Source organism: Chiloscyllium punctatum, chromosome 10 (genome assembly GCF_047496795.1).
Source record: "Chiloscyllium punctatum isolate Juve2018m chromosome 10, sChiPun1.3, whole genome shotgun sequence".
Lineage (NCBI taxonomy): Eukaryota > Metazoa > Chordata > Chondrichthyes > Orectolobiformes > Hemiscylliidae > Chiloscyllium > Chiloscyllium punctatum.
The window spans coordinates 61533462-61555603 of record NC_092748.1 but is presented as its reverse complement, the minus strand read 5'-3'; the positions used below and the strand labels follow the sequence as shown (position 1 = coordinate 61555603).

Here is a 22142-nt window from a genome sequence, read left to right as displayed (position 1 = left end):
TCCAGGGTATTGTCCTAAGCCCAACCATCTTCAGCTACTTTATCAAAGAGCTTCTCTCTATCATAAGGCCAGAAGTGGGGATGTTCACCGATGATTGCGCAGTGTTCAGCACTGTTCACTGTTCCCAGATACTGAAGGAGTCCATGCCCAAATGCAGCAAGATCTGGACAATATCTAGGCTTTGGCTGACATGTGTATCACAAATGCAAGGCAATGACCATTTCCAATGGAAGATAATCTAACCATTGCTATTTGACATTTAATGGTGTCACCATCACCAAATCTCTCTCTATCAAAATCTTGGGTGTTGACCAGAAACTAAACTGGTCTAGTCATATGAATACTGTAGTCACAAGAGCAGGTCAGAAGCTAGGAACCTTGCAGTGAGTAACTCACTTCCTGATCCCCCAAAGCCCAAAGTTCACAACACTCAGGTCAGGAGGGGATAAAATATTTCCCACTTGCCTGGATGGGTACAGTTCCAGCCACGCTCAAGAAGCTTGACACTGTTCAGGACAAAACAGCTGTGTGTCCCATCTACAAGATGCAGTGCAAAAATTCACTGAGTCTTCTTAGACAGCACCTTACAAACCCACACCCAGTGCCATCCAAGAGGGCAAGGGGAGTAGATGCATGGGAACCCAGGCACTGCAAGTGCCCTTCCAAGCCACTCACCATCCTGATTTCGAGCTAAATCGCTATCCCTTCACTCTCACTGGGTCAAAATTCTGGAGCTCCCTTCTTTAATGCACAGTGAATGTATCTCAGGACTGCAATTGTTTAAGAATGCACTTCACCAGCAAATTCAACAAGGGCAATTAGTGATGGGTAACAAATGCTGGCAAAGCTGCTGAGGCCAACATCCCCAGAATAAATGAAACAACAGTATGTATGAGTGCACTTCCTCAAGAGGCATAGACTGGTGAAAACATACACTGGAACTCGGATGGAGCTGGGCATCCTGTTGAGCTCACAGTCAGCAGCATGTTCAACAATGAACTGCAAAAGAAGCATTGAAATTAGGCAGTATAAAATTTGTGCATTATGAAGCTCACACAGGAGTACTTGAAGTTTTGCTCTTCTACATTTTTATTGGATATTTTCAAATTTAAACTTTCTGCATTACTGAGTTGGTTTGACAGTCACCTGTATTCTAAAAATTAGTCCACATCTGCAACCACCCATTTATCTCTTAGCAACAGATCTGTTCATTCCTTCTTCAACCTTTACAACGTATTTAATGATTGTTATTCTTTTCTTTGCCCAATTCACTTTCCAATTCCTGAGAAAGTTCCACTTGGTTTGGAATTGGACCATACGTCTGTCAGTTCCAGTGGGGAGTTCCATTGATTGTGTGCCTAAATCTCCAAGACTGCTTCTGAGCATTGAGCAAGTTGGGAATCACAAAGGAAACCAAACAAACATCAAAAATTATCAGTGGTCTTGATGATTCAGTATCCTGTTGACAAATTAAGCTCTGCATTGTCACTCATCTGTCCTTAAGCATAATTTGAGAATAAGTTTTTGCTTCCAGTGATTAACATTATTATTATTCAATTCGTATATTAATCTACATTTCTGCAACACAGCCCAGTTTTAATGACATTTAGTAATTCCTCATTATAATGTGGCCTTGCTTCTTCTTCCCTCTTGCTCCCATGTAATAGCCGGCCGTGAAAAACAAACACAGGAAACATTTTGAGTCATCAGAATAAAACAATTGTGGTTATTGTGCTCCAGTATATAGCCCGCATCCTTAAAATGTTCAGACTGTTCCAATAAATTTCTGCATGTAACTTTAAAGCCCTAGGGGAATGTTAACTTGAATTAAGTTAGCTTTTGTAATAGCTGCAGACTGTGCCATATAGTGATTCTACTGTTGTACAGAAAATTTGAAGTTACAAACCTTTTCAGAAACCTTAACTAACTGTACATGTAATTCTCTTATGTACATTTGGAGGGGATATTTTCATCTGTTGTCACTGTAGATAATATGAAGGGTTACCAATTGTAACATGATAAACCTAACCTTGGATAACCCTTAAAGTGGAACATTTTCAAATGTACAAGTTTGTTTCGAAAATTAAATTTAAAGGGAGTTAATTAAGAAATTCACCTCCCGATGCCACAATGAAGGTAGCACTCAAGAAACTAAGCATTATTTTTCTGAGATGCTGTGCTGACTCTTATTTGTGAGCCAGTGTGCGCTATTGAGAAAGGATTCATCACTGACATTAGTCCAGTGGTCTGATGAGAATCTGTTCAAAAATAGTTTCTTTATCATGTTCCATGTCAGTTTCATTTGTGCCTTTTTCCAAGGAAATTTAGCACAACAGAATAAGTATCTCAATTTGAAGTAACTTACTCCTGCTATTTTACTTGGTTTAGCACATGATTGCAGAGATGTCATTAAAACCACACCAATACTCGTGTATTCCTTAACATTGCATCAATCATCACTACTGAATGAATCAAAGTAATGTCTTAACTAGTATAATAGATATCTCTATCTAATATCGTACAATGACCATGACCAATACATTCATTATATGATTAAAACCATTATCTTGAATTTTCCAAGCTTCTGGTGATGGATTAGCAGGGGAAGGGCCTATAAGATGTCACAGGGTATCTCCACTCTTACTGTACTTCTGCCATGGGCAGGAAAGCTGTAGAACTCCCCTCCCTGGTAGTGTGTTAATTGAGGCCTTAAACGGCAAATTCATAATCCAGTAGGTGAAAGTGAGGACTGCAGATGCTGGAGATCAGAGTCAAGATTAGAGTGGTGCTGGAAAAGCACAGCAGGTCAGGCAGCATCCGAGGAACAGGAAAATCCTGATTTTCCTGCTCCTCAGATGCTGCCCTACCTGCTGTGCTTTTCCAGCACCACTCTAAGCTTGACTTGAAATTCATAATCCAGCCTGGTAGGGTGCGAGCTGGTGACGTGAAAGGAGTAGAGGGCCACCTTCACAGGCCTTCAAGCAAATTGGAGGATGCTACTTGCCAATGTCCCCCACCATTACCCTCCCGCCATGGTGGTGGGGACTCTGGAGCAATAAAAAAAAGACCCTTGTGAACAGTACAGTCCATTCAGGTTCACCATTATCTTCATCCTCTTCTCAGGGCTGCCTTTCTCTTGTGTCATTTCAAAGATCCCTCCTCTTTATTTTTGGAACATTCCATTAATATTTAGTGAATCAAATCTAAAGCATCTGTTAGCTTTTCCTGGGGCATTTGCCTACTATTGCCATTCCAATTTTGACTTCTGCTAATATAACGAGATTTCATAGTTGTGCTTTCATCCGGATTCTATCTGTCTTTAATTCTACTTCTAAACCTGGTAACTATTGAATTTTCTATTCTTTGGAATAGAAAATGAATCATTCACAAGGAACCTTTTCAAGGCAGCTGTCGTCTGATCAAACATTTTCTCAGCAATCTAAACTCCAGGAGAACCACTTGTTTATCCACAGGAGGCAGCTCGGTACAATCTAGCAATTTATGTGCGAATACTTATCCTGATCTTTATCCAGCTTTTGTACAATGTGGTAAAGTCTGTGATATGAAAGATGCTATATGAACTATAGTATGTTGCTTTTGTGAAATAACTAGCCATTTACTGAAATCCATCAACTTCTGACCAAGCCTCAGAGGAATTTAACAGGATCTTTCTTGGAGATTTCATCCAGGAACTCTGTTAGAAGATCCAAACCTTTGTCACCATCTAACTCACATGTATGTCAAAACAATTTCCTTTTGATTTTATTTCCTGCAACGAGCAACGTCCATGTCTCTTTCCTCTTTTGTGGAAACGTTGTCCACATTATCAATCTCACTGTTTCACTGATCAAGTAGTTCTGACACCAGAAACATTGGAGGGTAATTATATCCCAATAATTTATCAAGTTGTAGAGTCATAGAGATGTACAACACAGAAGCAGACTCTGGTCCAACTTGACCAGATATCCTCAACTAATCCTTTCCCTTTGCCAGCACTTGGCCCCTATCCCTCTAAACCTTTCATATTATTATACCCATCTAGATGCCTTTTAAATATTGTAATTGTTCAAACTTCCACCACCTCTTCTGGCAGCTCATTCCATACACGCATCATCCTCTGCATAAAGAAGTTGCTCCTTAGATCCCTTTTAAATTTTCCCCCTCTCATCCTAAACCTATGCTTTCGAGTTCTAGACTCCCCCAGCCCATGGAAAAGACCCTGTCTGTTTACTCTTAGTCATGTCCCTCATGATTGTATAAATCTCTATAAGGTCATCCCTGAGTTTCTGACACTGCGAAGAAAGAAATTGCTTTCTGTAATTTCATTAGGGCCATGAGGACTTCAGTTTTATGGTGAGAAAACTTGTAGATTCCAACCAACGTCATTAGACAACCATCTCCTGTTACTGTTCTAAAACTCAGATAATCAGGTAGTGAAACAAAGAACTGGAGGCTAATCTTAAGAGACTGTGAAGCTTTTGTTTATAGAAACTAATATGAAATATTATGTACCTCCAATTTAACAAACTCAATTTCAGCCCACTCCAGTGTAAATGTGAACACAATTAAGTCCCCAGTTAATGCACACTATACGATTACAACTAAAATCCAGTTGATGTACAACTAACAAATGGCAGTTCTTCAGTATCTGAAAACAAGAAATCAGAGGGAGAAAGTTTGTGAGAGGAATGGATGTTTATGGAGAGAGAGGCAAGAGGTCCATGGCAACTTCACGACAGTTCACCCATTAAGCCATAAAGATGAGAATATACCAGGGGTTGAGAAAGGGCATAGATAGGACCATATTGTCATCCTCAATGGTCTCAGCAATAGCAGATGCCAAGAGCTCGATTTCAACCAACTTCATGTTTTTGAAAGCCATCGCCTTCACAGGATTCAGGAGATGCAGGTGTTCTTGTCCTCTTGACATCTCTGCGATTACCTCCTACTGTATCACACTTTGTCCTCAAAGAGACAGGGCAGTATGTCATTGATTGTTACTGAACAGCTGGAAATAAGTGGAAGCACTGAGGGATGAGTGAAAAGCTGGTCATATTGATTTGTTGGTGAAGATGTGGTGGAGAATCTGGAACATTGGTAGAAGTCTTGGGTGCTCAGCATTGTTGCTGTGGAGAGATGGGACTATGGGGCATTGAGCAGCGTGATTATTTGGTGGAGCGGTGGGTTGGGCATTTTACATGGGAAGATGCATTCGCTGACCTTGACTAACCACCTTGAGGACATTGGACTTCTTGTGGTGCCACTACCATATCCTAGGATTGAGTTCTGGAGGAGGTGGTGGCATACTGGTAGTATCACTGGGTTAGTAAACCCAGAGTGATGTTCTGATTACATTGGTTCAAATGCCATCATGGCAAATGATGAAATTTGAATTCAATAAAAATCTGGAAGTAAAAGGCTGGCCTAATGATGACCATGTAATCATTGCTGTTTTTTTGTAAAAACCAACTGGTTCAGCAATATCTTAAAGGAATGAAATCTGCCACCCCTACTTGGTCTGCCCTACATAAGTCTTCAGATCCACAGCCAAGTAATTGAATGCTAACTGCCGTCTGAGCAACAAGAGAGGATGGTAAATGTAGGGCTGACCAGGGATATCTATGTTCCATGAAAGCATTTAAAAATGACCTCCTCGCTCACCTGTTCCCATTTTTGTTTCCTGAGGGTGGACCTTGAGGGTCTCCTAAGATATTTCATTGTGCCCAAACCATAGGAGATACCTAACCTGTTAACCAATGGAAAATAGAAGGATTAAGGCACTCTCTAAAAGCTAAAAGAGCCAAGTCCTACCCCAGGTAGAGCATAGTGAACTTTGCCAGAGGACAGGAAGGTGGTGGTTAACATACAGGGCACAGGGAATATCAAGTGGAGAAAAGCAGGAAGAAAACATTACTGGCGTGTCACAGTACATTACTTCACAGTTAAAGAAACAAGCAGCCTTAAATTCAATTGAACAGTGCCTCCTGTCTCTGCCAGCTCATGCTCCTGTTTGACAGCTCAAATACCTTTTGTTGGGACCTGAAAGGCAGTTCACTCTTCTGCTGTTGATGTTCATGCAACAGGAAATGAGATGCAGTATGCAGTAGAGCTGTGCAACAAGAAACTCACTTAAATCCAAAGAAGTTTATTCAAATTACAGCACCAACCATCTCTTGCCCTTGTGTCACTTCAGTTGCACTGAAAAATGGTACCAGACCTGGGTGAACTATTGACGATAGCCATAAATAGTTAAACAGAGAACAGACAATACTCAGACTGAGTTTTCATTCAAATGATATGCATGCAAGGTGTGTATGCAGAAAATGTTCTTGACAAGGTTTGAAAGTGGTATTCATTCAGTGCTTTGTGGAGCAAAATTGAGGGAATTAATGAGAAGACAGATATCTTCTCAAAGTGATATCTTTGTAAGGAGAAAAGTAAGATCTATATAAGATATAGGGAAGACAGATATTGTTCAAGACAGAAGATCTTTTAATAAGAATAGCATAATTATGTCTTACATTTGGCACTGCATTGTCCATCACATTCTGCCGATGTTATTGCTGCTCCAGTTAGGCATCTTCTTTGAAGCTTTCTTTTCCAGGCTTTCATTTTGTGCAGCCTTTTTGTGAATTGCGTGTTACATTATTGTAACATTACAATCATGATTTTGAGATACTTCCAATCCATTCCACATTTGTTAAACACGACTTGAACATTGCTGCTTGATTGTGTCTCTGATGGCAGGATAGGCCTTGTTACTGTGGCGTTCAGATAATGGTCTGGGAATGTGCAAAAGCATCATCAATCATGGTTTGAAATGGGAACCTTGATAAACCACTCAGCATTTTTACAATCAAAAGAGGTGATTTATTGAAAAGCAATAAAATGAAGGCAATGTGGTGGCTCCCCAAGAAAGTAGGTTTTCCATTGCAACTGCAACTCAATATTCAGGGTGGCTTTGTTTTCTGTTGATGAACACAATGGCATTGATCCACAAAACACATACTGTATGATCACAGGGGTCCAATCAATGGTGTCTTGGAGCATGAGAAGTTTTTCAGCCATATTTTAGGCTGTTTTTGTTGTTCAAAGAGGAGAAAGAATTGCTCATTCTGGCAAATATGTCGTCCTTGACTTGATCAGTGTATTTGTATACTACTGACATTACTAACATCTTAAGGACTGTAGTGCACAGTTCAGGATCATTGTGGCTACAACAGAAGAAAGCTGAGTGATACAATGTGTGAGCCTCAGGAAATCTTAATGAATGTGGAATGGAAGGAGACCTGATGTAATGGGCGTCCATGCCTTTTCTAATTTCCAGCACCTGGAGTGGTATAGTCTCGGTTGAGGTAGATTGTTGATCAAGTTGCAGGATGTGTCATCACTAGTTAATAGCAGTTTCAGGAAGCACTGCTGCAGGCATAGCTGAAGCAAATGCCTCGGCCCAGATATTCCGGAGTTAGAGTATAGATGGGCAGGTGTGTCTGTCAGTCCAAAGGTGCGCAGGCTTGGCGAATTGGCATGCTAAATTGCCCGTAGTGTTAGATGCATTAGTCAGAGGGGAATGGGTCTGGGTGGGTTTCTCTTCAGAAAGCCAGTGTGGACTGGTTGGGTACTTGATGACACTCTATAATACCCAAATAGGTGAATTGCCTTCTTTGTTGTTTCACCAAAAAAACTGAGTAACAGGAAATTTCCTCTTAATAAACTGTACAAGGGAATTTCCAATGAGGCAAACCCATTATTCTTTCTTTAAAATTGTCAGCAAGTTAAAAAAGGAGCCTTGTAAAGAAGGTGTCAGGAACAATAGCGAAACTTCTCACAGAGTCATACAACACACAGACAGACCCTTTGGTCCAGCTCATCCACGCTGACCAGATATCCCAATCTGACCTAATCCCATTTGCCAGCATTTGGCCCATATCCCTTGAAACCACAAGGTACTGATCCAGCTGAAAATAATTCTTTACTAATCATTGTAAGTGACAAGTAAGTTCTTGAAAACCTCTTCTATTTTATCTAATTTTAAAAATTGCATCTAAGCATAAATTATGCAGTAATGGTCGAAAATGTGGGATTATAGTGTCATCATGTCATTATCACTTTCTTGAAATACTGAGTTGAAGGTGGGAAATTGGTCAAGCAGGAGAAAGTGAGGACTGCAGATGCTGGAGATCAGAGCTGAAAAATGTGTTGCTGGAAAAGCGCAGCAGGTCAGGCAGCATCCAAGGAGCAGGAGAATCGACATTTCGGGCATAAGCCCTTCTTCAGGTTCCTGAAGAAGGGCTTATGCCTGAAACATCGATTCTCCTGCTCCTTGGATGCTGCCTGACCTGCTGCGCTTTTCCAGCAACACATTTTTCAGCTCAAATTGGCCAAGCACTCATGTCAGCAAGGAGTAAAGATCCAACTTTCCACCTCCTTGCACCTGTCAGGTGATACTTGCAAAAATATTCAGTGTGTTACAATTTGTTATTGGGCTGCTGCCAAATGGTGATGTGGAGGAACAGGAAACTAATTCAGTCAACTGTGTATTTCAAATGGCTCGGTCACTGGAAATCTGTTGTGAACATTGTCAAATTCTTCAGCAATCTGTAGGTTAATATGAAGAGGTACCAAGTGAATTTTACAAAGCAAGGTTGACCTGCCTGCTGTCTCATCAGTGAACATTATTATATATGTAAATGAAATATGCATCTAACTGATGAAGCAAACCTTGGTTATTTTGTACACATACTTGAAAGTGATGTATTTAGAGAATGGAGAATTTAGACATGGAGAAATTGGACTGACTCGGTGGCTTTTTGGTGGGGAGCTAGCACAGACATGATGAGCTTAACAGCCTCCTGCTGCACTGTAAAATTCTGTGATTCTATAATATATTCTTTTGTAGACACATGATTAAATTCTTCAAAACTTCGAAAGCTGACATAAACCGGAGTCACTGATAGGAAATAATCTTCATCTGTGTCTCTTTCTGTTGATGTTTTTACTTCATTTGCATTTTTCTCCAAATCTCTGACTTTTACTTGTCAAATGACTCTAAAATGTTTTATTTTTGATTATTTGCCTGTTTCTTTCTGATATTCCGTATAAGTGACAATTTCCTGTTAACATCTTAAGAGAGGTTTCATCTCAGAAGCAGTTCTAACCTATTTTATTTTTATTTAGATGTTTGATTGGATTAGCCACAACAAACAATTGTTTCTTCAAAGTCATACTGAGATTGGAGTGAGTTACCAGCATGCTCTGGATCTACAGACTCAGCACAATCACTTTGCTATGAACTCAATGGTAAGCACTTATGGCTTGTAATTAAAGAGAAAGATATCAAAAATTGCTGGATTGAAATGAACTTATTTAACTACATTTCACAGAAAGTATTCTGAATGCACAATAATTTATATTAAAAGTATGCATTCATGTTGTACTTTACTGCAGTAAGATATTTGAAAGAACTTCACAAATTTGAAATTATTTCTAAAAAAATGGAATTCTAGTTCTTATGCAGACAAATGTTACAATCATTCACTACCAAATGTGCCTAATGTCAATGCCGAGACAGCTGATGGTACAATTTAAATTCCCTTCTCTTTATTAAAAGAATATACAGTACCTTTTGACTTCTTTGATTCCATCACACAAATATAGAACAAATGAGGACAAACAACAATTTGATTTTTCAAAATTAGTTTGAGAAGTTGATGGACTGGATTTTGTGGTTCTTTTGATGTCAAGAAATATCATCTTCACTGGAATTACTTTGTGAGACTGACCGCATCTTTGGGTAACTCAACCTGTGCAGGTAAATGTAGAAGTCCAAGAATTGCCTCTGTTGGTTCCCTGCTGCTCCTGTGCTGTTGAAGTCTCCACACAGACTTCATTTACATGTACATTCCTTTGCTCGCACTGGGTCAAACCTTGGAATTCACTTCCTAACAGCATTTTGGATGTATCTACACAGAAAGGACTACAGTCATTCAAGAAGGAAGCTCTCATCTCTTTCTCCAGAACAGTTAGAAATTGTAGGCTGCAATTCCTTTGATCCATAAACATTATTTTTAAAATCCCAATCATTATTTCATCCTCTGTAAAATGTATATAAAATAATGGATAATCAATGATTTTTTTTTTGGTTTACTCAAACAGTAGTAAGGGCGTGGAATGCCCTACCTGCCAATGTAGTTAACTCAGCCACATTAGGGAAATTTAAACAATCTTTGGATAAGCACATGGATGATGATGGGATAGTGTAGGGGACGAGCTGAGATTAGTTCACAGGTCAGCGCAGCATTGAGGGCCGAAGGGCTATATTGTTCTGCACTGTATTGTTCTATGTTCTATCTATCCGAATGCCTCAGTGTGGTTCATTGTTTATCTTGCTAAATAGATTTTTACAAACCACTGAACTGATGAGAACTTGCCCTTGATGCTGTAGTAGTGCTGTTTTTAAAAAATCCCCCAAACTCTTATGCCTGTTACTGTGGGGGAATTGAGTTTGTACTACTATACTACTTCAAACCACTAATGAAAAAGCATCTCTGGCTCTGGGAACTAATTTTATGTTTGTGAAATGTTGTTATTCCTGTTAGAAAAAAAATGTTGTTTAGTTTTCTATTTTATATTTGAAAAGTTTGTTGATGTTCTACTACATGAGTGTGCTGGAATACTCCCCAGTTGCTTGGATGAGTGGAGCTCCAAAATTACTCAAGAAGCTCCACAGCATCCAGGATGAAGCAAACCCTCTTGATTGACAGCCCATCTAACACCTTCAACATTTACTCCCTTTACCGCCACACACGGTACTAGCAGTATGTACCATTTACAAGATACCGTACAACAATTTACTAAATCTCCTTCAACGGCACCTTCCAAACTCCCAACCCCATTGCCATCTAAAAGGATAAGCACAGCAGACAGCAACACCACCACCTGCAAGTCCCCTTTCAGGTAAAACACTATCTTGACTTGGATCTATATTACCATTCCTTTGCTATCACTGGGTGAAAACCTTGGAATTCACTTCCTAAGAGCACTTTGGATGTATTTACACCCAAAGGACTATCGTCATTCAAGAAGGAAGCTCTCACCATCTTCTCCAGAACAGTTAGGAATTGGCAATAAGTGCTGGTCTAGGCAGCAATTCCTTTGATCCATAAACATTTTAAAAAAAAAATCCCAATCATTATTTTATTCTCTGTAAAATGTATATAAAGTAATCGATTATCAATGATTTTATTTTTTGGTTTGCTATCTATCAGAATGCTTCAGTGTTGTTCATTGTTTTTCCTTGCTGAATAAAGTTCATGGTGCTGGTGCTGCAAGTCCCCTTGTGAAAGTGACGGAATCAAGTAATTGTCACCAAATGTAAAATCTGTACCACAGAGATTTCTAGATCTTTGTTGGTAGCTTTCTTCAAGTTCAGCAGCAAGTACCATTCAGACCATTGTCTGTAATTTTAGTTCAATTTAATCATTCGCTAATGAAAAAAATTCTTATGTTTGTAGTACTTCACAGGAATGGTTGTTTGCAAAATTAATAATATTTCAATTGAAACACACAAAGCAATGAACTTGTGCTTCTGAAGGACAATCATTGAATTGGAAACATGTCTCCATACATGCTGTCAGATCTGCTGGGTTTCTCTAGCAATTAGTGCTTTTGTCTGAGATCTTCAGCGTCTACAATTCTTTGTCTTATTTTATGCTTCCATTGTCCTGAGCTTCAATCAGACTCATTCTGAATTAGTGCTTTCAGTTTGGGCATGTTTAAAATGACAAAGGGGTGCAACGCATTAGATTCAAAGCTACTTATTTTGGTGGGGGCATAATCTTAATGTTAGAATTAGACCAGTTGGGTGTCAAATCCAAAGCATTTTTACATATGAGAGTAATGAAAATGTAGATCCTTTTCCCCTAAAAGACTGAGTTTCATCAAATGAAACTGTAAAGACACAGATCAGTTGTTTTTTAAGAGGCAAGATTGTCAAGGGATATGTAGCAAAAGTAGATGAGTAGAATTGGGTGCGTAACATAACAGATTCCAATTTCTAATGATAAGCAAAGTGTAATTTTCTCACAAGCACTATCCGTCATTAGCTTCAGTTAATTTTGAAGCAACTTTGAAGCAGTGTTCTTCAACTACCAATAAATGTTTCACATTATTTGAAACACGGGCCACTATTGCAGCTTTGAGCAAAATTTCAACTGACTTTTAAACTTTTTTTTTATTATTTATGAGGCTCTGGTACGCTGTCAAAAGTGTTTTAAGATTACTGCCTCACCCAAGGTGACAATTTAGGAATTTTATATTACAATTAATTTTTCCAGTGGCCTGTTATGCCCTTGAACTTTCCTGCCTGCAGTGAAAAGAAAATGGCTTTACAAAATTCGGGCCTCATCAGTCTACTTAATGACTGTTTGACACGGTCTCGTTGTTTACTCATCATATGCTAGGGGAATTGTTAAAACAATATGAATTTATTAACATGGTCATTGTGAAGTCAAATTTGTTGGCAGCAAAATAAGCAATTTAGGGCAAAGGGTACTTTAGTCCCTGCTTGGTTGGGAAAATTTTTTTAAAAATCTTCCAACAGTTTATAAAAATCAGCAGACATTCAAACTGGTCAGTAAACATTTACCATTCCAACAGCACTGAAATTTTTCAATATTTTGTGCAAATGTGGAGCCAGTAAATATAATGAGGACCACCCATCAAAAACATTTGCTACATGTTTTGCTGACCAGTCTGGATGAAATATTAATACAAGCGGCCGTTAATTGTTGCTTATAGATACAGAGCAGAAGGAGCTCAGTGAGCTCATTGTCTCTGTGCCAGCCAAAATCAATGATCTGATCTAATCCTACCTTCCATCTCTTGGTCCTGGAAGTGACTGCATATCTGAGGTCATATCCAAGGCTGGAGTTTACATGCTTCTGCTGCTAGGCTTGAAGGCACAAGAGGTTCATAACATTCAGCACAGGGCCTTCTCATCACCTACATGCCTGCCCTCAACCAGTCAGAGCCATCAGGTAGCTTGGCTATCCTCAAGCTTATTGAGGTTAATAAGGTAACAATTAACGGGCTCTCAAGGATCTCATCCCAACACCTTTAGCTGTTTAACCCACAAACTGCACGGATTGATGTTGGGTCAGGGGCATTGAGCCAGTGGTGTGGGGTCTAGCCCCTGTTAAGGCGTGGGCTGCTTTCAGCCCAGCCAACCCATTTTCACCTACTTATGGTCCCCATTATCAGCTTTTCTGACTTACTGGCTTACCATTATCCCTCCCTTGGTCTGCTTAACTGTCTTTCTCTCCTTCTGGGTTCCATCTCCACCTATTGTTTCTTCGTTTAGCCCTCCTACCCCCTTCCCACCCTTGTCTTCAACATGTGTGCCATCTTTCACTGTACTATCTTGTTCTGAAGAAGGGTCACTGGGCCTGAAACCATAACACTGCTTTCTGTCCACAGAGGCTGCCAGACCTGCTGAATTTCTCCAGCAATTTCTATTTTTGTGTAAAAGGCAATTCTGAATTTGGTTATTTTGGAAATAAAGCTGGCATTATTGAAATTATGATGATGAAAGAATATTTTAATGGCAGTGATCATAATTTAGAGGTAGAGTTGTTATGAAATACAAGGTTGGCACCTCATTACCCAAAGCAGTCCAGCTGAGTCCTCTCCTGAGTTGCAACGCTCTTGTGATGTATTTTAAAAATTCAGCTGACTGAATTGGCTAAAAGGAGAGGTCAACACTCAGTCAGAAACATAGAAACGTAGAAAATAGGCCATTGAGCTCACTGCATCATTCAACATGGCTGATGCGCTAACTCTACACCATACTCCTGTCTCTTCCCATACCCTCTGACAGCTTAGAAATCCATCTAATTGTTTATTAACTATTTTCAGTGACTTCACCTCAACAATTTTCTGTTGTAGAGGACTCCACAAATTCACCACACTTTGAAGACATTTCTCCTCACCTCAGTCCAAAATAACATACTGGATAATGAGGATTTGTTCTGGATCCTCAGCCAGGGGAAACATAATCTCTACATCAAGTCTATATAACCCTTTTTGAAAGTTATAATCAATTCATGATTTAAATGAGATCCCCTCTCATTCTTCTAAGCCGCAATGAATACAAGCGCAATAACCAAACGTCTCTTGCTGTGTTCCATTCAGCAATCATTTTTCTATAAAAATTAGATATTTTCCCACATAACAAAACTACACATAATACTCCATGTGTGGTCTCACCACGACCCTTACAACTGCAGTAAAAAATCCTTACTTCTCACTTATCCACGGATCCAAATCACCCTAAATCTCCTTTATGGCCTTTGATCTAATTTTATGTCAGCAAAACTGTAAATAATGCACTCAATTCCCTCATCCAAATCGTTGATATATACATTGCCCAAGCATTGATTTCTGTGGTACCCCACTAGTCACTGTCTTCCACTTCAAAAACAACCATTAATGCTTTGTTTTTCCTATCTGCTCAATAATTCTCTATCCATGCTTTTCTTGTATTACCAAACCCATGTTCTGAGCTTTTGCACAATAATTTGATGCCATCCTTAATTGGTTTTGTTAATCATGTTTGGGCCACTTTTCCATTTGTGATTTCGCACCTCAAAGGAATGTATAAGTGAATATATTAGATGCACAGAGAGCCTTAAGGAGGCAGGAACTGTCTGTGAGATTCCAAAGGGAAAAACAGGCAGCTGCCATATCAGCAGCTGCTGTTGACTTGCTGATTAGAGCAGTCAGCTGCTCTGGAGGCTGTGGAGGTGGAACAAAAAGGAACATAGAAGCAAAGTTTAAGAGCAGCAAGTATACCAGTGCTAGTTGGTCCCACAGATCAGATCTAAGAACAACTACAAATAATTTTACTTGTCACTTGACACAAAATCAATGGCTGGCACAAGCATGGATGAGATTGTTTAGGCTCACCAGACATTTGAAAACTTCAAACCTAAATAAGAAGCCCATATTAAACATCTAAGATAGTGACTGTATTTCTCATTGATGACACACAGTCACACACACGCGCTAAAATGATCCGGAATCATCAGGATCCTGAGATGAGCTGCAGGACCAGGGAGTTCTTAATTCCTGCCAATATTAGGTCTTGACCTTGAGGCCTTTTGAAAATCTGGCCTGAACAGCGGCTGTTTGGGAAAAGGCCAATTCTATTAAGCTGTGATGTGATTTGACAAAAGTGGATTAGAAACAGCAACTTGAAGATAAATCCGTGTCAGAATAATAGGAGACAAGGAGCAACAGAGAGTTAAGAACAAATATCATCAACAAACAAATGTTGAGACCTCCCTAGTGCTCAAGAACATGCAGAATAGGATAATAAAGGTTTATATCAGATTCCAAAAGCTCAAAAGTTCCTGAAAGCGAAGGAGAATATATTAAGTTCAGGAATTAAATGAGAAAGGTATTTAAAGAAACAAACAGAAGGCATGAAGAAATATTTCAAGTGATATCAAGAAAAATCAAAGATGTAGTGTGTAAATATTACATTGTATATATGTAAAGAGCATGATGACAGCCAAAGAAAGAGTAGAACCAATAAAAGACGATGGAGGTAATTTGTGTATGGCGACAGCGATGTGGTCATTGAAGAATACTTTAGGCCTCCTGCTCCTGTATATCCTCATGTCCCCATATCTGCATGCTCTTGTCATTTGCCCCTCTTCTTTCATATCTCAACTACTCCCTGCAATAACTCCACAGAGGCTGGTATCCTGTCACCCAGTCACCCTTTATTTAGACATGGAGAATCCTTGACTCTGATCTGGCAGTATCTCACACTTCTGTTCTTATCTGTCAGCCAGAGCTCCCTGATTGGACCAGATTAACAGCCCCAATCAAGGAATTCATATTCAATGAGGAATTAAGTGCCATAGCCATTCAAAACCTATTTTTAAAAAAAACTTAATCTAATTTAGAAGTCATAAAACTGTCAAAAATAGTTGTTTAGTAATCAATTACTCATTGGCTGACCATTATCCCTCCCTTGGTCTGCTTAGAAGGATGCTTTTACAAGTTCAAAAACATCCATATCAGTTTGCCCTGTTGAACTGAATACAATAATGGAGTTTAAAGCTTAGTCAAAATCAAAATCAGGTCTAATGCTTCAAATGCTGAGCAGGGACGGTTCGGTGACTCAGTGGTTAGCAATGCTGCCTCACAGCACAAGGGACACAGGTTTGCTTCCAGCCTTGGGCAGAGGGAAATGGGTCTGGGTGGATGACTCTTTGGTGGGTCATTGTGGACTTGTTGGGCTTTTTCCACACTGTAGGGAATCTAATCTAATCAGATGCATAATCTGTCAATAAATGAAAATATCAAAGAACAGGATGGAAATGACACTGCAGTTTGAAGCTAAAAACTGTTTAGATCAGATTCGATTCCCTACAGTGTGGAAACAGGCCTTTCAGCCCAACAAGTCCACACCGACCCTCTGAAAATTAACCCACCCAGACCCATTTCCCTCTGACTAATGGACCTAACATTATGGGCAATTTAGCATGGCCAATTCACCTGACCTGCACATCTTTGGTGTGTGGGAGGAAACCAGAACACCCTGAGGAAACACACGCAGACACGGGGAGAACGTGCAAACTCCCCAGACAGTTGCCCGAGGCTGGAATTGAACCTTGGACCCTGGTGCTGTGAGGCAGCAGTGCTAACCACTGAGCCACCGTGTCACCCACTTTAGTGTAGAGGAACGCTTTTCTCGACTGGATAATGCACTGTAATTCATCTGAAAGCTTTACCATTTTCATAATACTAATCGACTTAATGGTCACCTGCCATAACTAAGGTCACAATATTCAAAAACATTTAATTTATCATACATGTTATGATCCCTCTTGTGACCGATAACTTCAAAAGAGGTTCTTGAGTTCTGAGAGGGAAAATTCATAGTTATCTGCCATTATTGCAACTTCTTTTATGTTCAAAACTTTATGGTCTTAGTCTGTTAACAATACTACTCTAAAATTTCTAATGTCTTGATCAACCATTATAATCAACATCTAACAAACTATATTTCCTTTAGTAAAGTCCATAGAAACGACTCCATGTTCTGTATTCTTCCTTAAATTTCTAAACCTCTACCTGTAAGCTTCTGGCACTAATCCACATGTGTTAAGAACAGCAATCTTCCCGTATTATAATAATAACTAGTTTGTAATTCATCGAATGGTCTTACAGCCATGATAGTACTGTAGCAATTTTGTCAAACGTTTCAAGTCCTTCATTGAATTTGGGCACTAGACAAATATTCCGTGTCAAATCAAAGCTGGAATTTTAATCTGAGCCATCATGATTTTTTAAACGCTAGCACCATTACATAAACTAAGCTTCTGGTCCTCACTTCCTATTTTGGACTTGCCCTTTCTGAGTTGTACTTTCCTCTTTTTTCCCTCGAAAGTCAAGTTCATGTTTTTGCACTTCCCTTCATTTTCGTCTTCAAATTCTCACTTTTTCTTTCTGTTTTTCATTGCTTTCTAATTTGAGTCTTTCATTTCTTTTTCTAATTCCCATTGTTTATAGCCAACTCAATCTGCATGCTGTGGAGATCACTTTCCTCTTCCTCAAAAGTCAGGTTGAGACAATACTTCAGCAATTGCTGCTTTTTTGCACGGACTTTTACATCCAACTCCAATTTTTCTGCCAATGTCTTCAAATTACGCTTTGTTAATTGTCACAAGGCATTTACAAAAAGGTTCTCCCTTTCTAACAAGTGTCCAGGCAACATAGCAAAGTCAACTTTTAACAGAATGCTGCAAAAGTATCTGAATTTTTGTTTATTTAAATGCTTAGTATTTTAAGTGTGTGTATCCCTGCTTCTGTATTTTTATCCTGCAAGAGCTCTCAATTTATGATCCCCGTAGAGACCAATAACTTTCAAAACCAGATTTGAACTCCCAGTGATTGATTTGAATGAGTCAGTAACAGGATTTCAAGTTTTAAGATGTTTGCTATCTTAAACAAACAAAGTTAACACCAACTAAACATTATTTAGTAGGCAATTAATATTTTAAGTTATAAAAATGCTAACTTATCAGTTTCTTAACGTCAATGACAACCCTATCCATCATTTATGTTACCTCATGCTCTCTGCAGGATTAGAATGTATAGGATTCAGGGAAAAGCTATACCCAGTTTCCTTTGAGCTTGCTTCTCTTTGTTTTGCTGAGCCATAAAGTGACCATCAAAGGTCCTTTCCCTCAGTTTTCCAAGAAATTCTGAATTGACCTTCAGCAGCATAGCTCAATTTGAGGATTCTTTCCTCTTGTCAGGCCAAGTTAAATCCACCGGAATCTTTAGGTTTCCATGAATTCCAACTCTTTGACCAGAGAGTTTTTCCTTTTCTGCATTCTATCTGGGGTAGACAGCAGAAAAACCTGTGTTTATCCTTCGGCTGATTGCAGGAATTCCTCCTTGTTTCTCCCTGCAATCAACATTTCTGAGCCTTGAGAAACTCTGCAATGGTGAAAACATTTGCCTTTCCCTTTGCCTTCAACTGTTAAATGTGGCACATGCATAATATTAACATTCATACTAGGCCTCCCAGACCCCATCGTAACCAAGCATCAGAGGCTTGTTATCAGGCAGAACTCATGGAAGATTGCATGACTTTCTTTATTATTAATTTTGCAGGAATCCCAAGATTGGGTCAGAATTTGAAAATGTGCTTGCTATCAATCTGACACTGACAGAGACATAAAAATCTAGTCTAGGTGTTTGTATTTATAAAAGAGGAGGGCAAAGCTGACTTCATGATTAAGAAGGAGGGGTATGACATATTGAATCAGATAAACTTATTGAATGAGAAAGTATTAAAGTTTGTAACATTGTCTTTATCAGCCAATGCAACAGATCATCAATTTTCCCAATTTTGTCAACTGAACAGAGAAATTAGTATTCCCTAATAGAACATTGTAACATTAGTTGACATTAATTTCTCTATGCGGTTATATTCTAGTAGCTACCATGGGCATTTCGTGCAGAGCCTGGGAAAAGGGTTTCATTAGTCTCCAATAATCATGGGTGGGCACCCTAGAGAACCCATTGCACTTGGCTCAGGGACCAGTGTCCTGGGCCAGGAGCAGTGCCAGTCTCGGTGATTTCTGTTCCTACCCCACTCTATTCTATGGGGAGAAAGTGAGGACTGCAGATGCTGGAGATCAGAGCTGGAAAAGCGCAGCAGGTCAAGCAGCATCCAAGGAACAGGAGAATCGACGTTTCAGACATAAGCCCTTCTTCAGGAATGAGGAAAGTGTGTCCAGTAGGCTAAGATAAAAGGTGGGGAGGGGTGTTGGGACTGCGAACCCTTGTGGTTGAAGGGTTCCCCGGTCCCCAACGCCTTATCTTCACCATGGACATCCAGTCCCTGTACACCTCCATTCCCCATCACGAAGGACTCAAAGCCCTCCGCTTTTTCCTTTCCCGCCGACCCAACCAGTAGCCTTCCACCGACACCCTCCTTCGACTGACTGAACTGGTCCTCACCCTGAACAACTTCTCTTTCCAATCCTCCCACTTCCTCCAAACCAAAGGAGTAGCCATGGGCACCCACATGGGCCCCAGCTATGCCTGCCTCTTCGGAGGATATGTGGAACAGTCCATCTTCTGCAGTACACTGGCCCCACCCCCCACCTTTTCCTCCGCTACATCGATGACTATATCGGCGCAGCCTCGTGCTCCCACGAGGAGGTTGAACAGTTCATCCACTTTACCAACACTTTCCACCCCGACCTAGACCGTCTCAGACTCCTCCCTCCCCTTCCTAGACCTTTCCATTTCCATCTCGGGTGACCGAATCGACACGGACATTTACTACAAACCGACCGACTCCCACAGCTACCTAGACCACACGTCCTCTCACCCTGCCCCCTGTAAAAACGCCATCCCATATTCCCAATTCCTTTGTCTCCGCCACATCTGCTCCCAGGAGGACAAGTTCCAAAACCGTACCACCCAGATGGCCTCCTTCGTCAAGAACCGCAATTTCCCCCCAGACTTGATCGACGATGCCCTCCACCGCATCTCTTCCACTTCCCGCTCCTCCGCCCTTGAGCCCCGCCCCTCCAACCGCCACCAGGACAGAACCCCACTGGTCCTCACCTACCACTCCACCAACCTCCATGTCCAGCGTATCATCCGCCGTTATTTCTGCCACCTCCAAACGGACCCTACCACCAGGGACATATTTCCCTCCCCTCCCCTATCAGCGTTCCGAAAAGACCACTCCCTCTGTGACTCCCTCGTCAGGTCCACACCCCCCACCAACCCAACCTCCACTCCCGGCACCTTCCCCTGCAACCACAAGAAGTGCAAAACTTGTGCCCACACCTCCCCCCTTACCTCCCTCCAAGGCCCCAAGGGACACTTCCATATCCGCCACAAATTCACCTGCACCTCCACACACATCATCTATTGCATCCGCTGCACCCGATGTGGTCTCCTCTATATTGGGGAGACAGGCCACCTTCTTGCGGAAGGTTTCAGAGAACACCTCTGGGACACCCTGACCAACCAACCCAACCACCCCGTAGCCCAACACTTCAAATCCCCCTCCCACTCCACCAAGGACATGGCAGGTCCTTGGACTCCTCCATCGCCAGACCATGGCAACACGACGGTTAGAGGAAGAGCGCCTCATCTTCCGCCTAGGAACCCTCCAACCACAAGGGATGAACTCAGATTTCTCCAGTTTCCTCATTTCCCCTCCCCCGACCTTGTCTCAGTCAAATCCCTCGAACACAGCACCGCTTTCCTAACCTGCAATCTTCTTCCTGACCTCTCCGCCCCCACCCCACTCCGGCCTATCACCCTCACCTTGACCTCACTCCACCTATCGCATTCCCAATGCCCCTCCCCCTAGTCCCTCCTCCCTACCTTTTATCTTAGCCTGCTGGACACACTTTCCTCATTCCTGAAGAAGGGCTAATGCCCGAAACGTTGATTCTCCTGTTCCTTGGATGCTGCCTGACCTGTTGCGCTTTTCCAGCAACACATTTGCACTCTACTTCTATGCCTACTCAATATAACATATTGGGTAGGTATTGGGTGTATCCAAAGCAAGCATGATGTGAGCTACAAGTCAATCTGCCATAACGCATGTTTCATTAACGCAATTGATAAATTGGAGACACCATTTCTAAAGCATGAACTTTTAAACTGTGCGTTGACTATAATGAGACTACATCACCAACACTTTAAGCATTGTTTTTAAGCCGTGATTTTTCTATAGCACAAGGTTGCACAAGAACACAACCGTCATGTTATTGAAGATCCACCTGTAATGCTGTAGAACAAATTAGGCAGTGCATGGAAATTGGCGACGTAATTTTGCTGTTTGTTTTCTTAGATTATTCATTTATATTCAGGTTAATGTTTTGATTCTTGTAAAGAACAATTTGACTATGTAGACTGTAGCTTTATAGAAATTGGGCAAGGTAATAAAATGTTTCATACTTTTGCACTGCTTTGTCTGAATAAGTTCCTTTGAGTGTACTTCTGATGCATTCAATTCAAATAGATTGTTGTGACATTTTAGATTTGCATACAAATTGGAAAAGCATTCTTTTGGAATTGTAATTCTATTTACTGAAAAGGGAGAATGACTGCCTGAAAAAGATTGAAAATAACTTAGAAATGTTAATTTATGAACTTAACTACAATTCATTTTGTAATTGGCAATCTTCTGCTTTTTCAGAATGCATATGTCAACATCAATCGCATCATGTCTGTTGCATCAAGGCTTTCAGAGGCTGGTCATTATGCATCCCAGCAGATCAAGCAGATATCTGCCCAACTTGATCAAGAGTGGAAGAGTTTTGCAGCCGCTCTAGATGAACGTAGCACAATCTTGGCAATGTCTGCTGTATTTCACCAGAAGGCTGAACAGGTGGGTTTGAGGAAAAAGACTATGCATGTATCTCAGAATCAACATAGGATGATAACCTACAGAATCAATATCTCTCTAATGGGATCAGTCTCACATTATATTATTTTAATGTTTAAAATTAAGAGTAATAATGGGATTTTTTTAGCCGCTTCAATTTAAACTATTGCTGTTCCATGGTTTTTCTAGGTTGTATGGT

General features: G+C 40.5%; 1 protein-coding gene across 6 annotated transcripts in view; it reads left to right on the top strand.

The window, feature by feature from the left end:
• kalrna (kalirin RhoGEF kinase a) overlaps positions 1-22142 on the top strand; it is a 753406-nt gene that overhangs the window by 320870 nt on the left and 410394 nt on the right. For all 6 annotated transcript variants that reach the window (XR_011961692.1, XR_011961693.1, XM_072579334.1 and 3 more), the window contains 2 exons: positions 9178-9300; positions 21755-21946. Coding sequence is in view for 4 of the 6 variants with exons in the window: in XM_072579334.1 (XP_072435435.1) it covers positions 9178-9300; positions 21755-21946 (315 nt within the window). In the remaining 2 variants the exon portion in view is untranslated. The remainder of the gene's footprint in view (positions 1-9177; positions 9301-21754; positions 21947-22142) is intronic.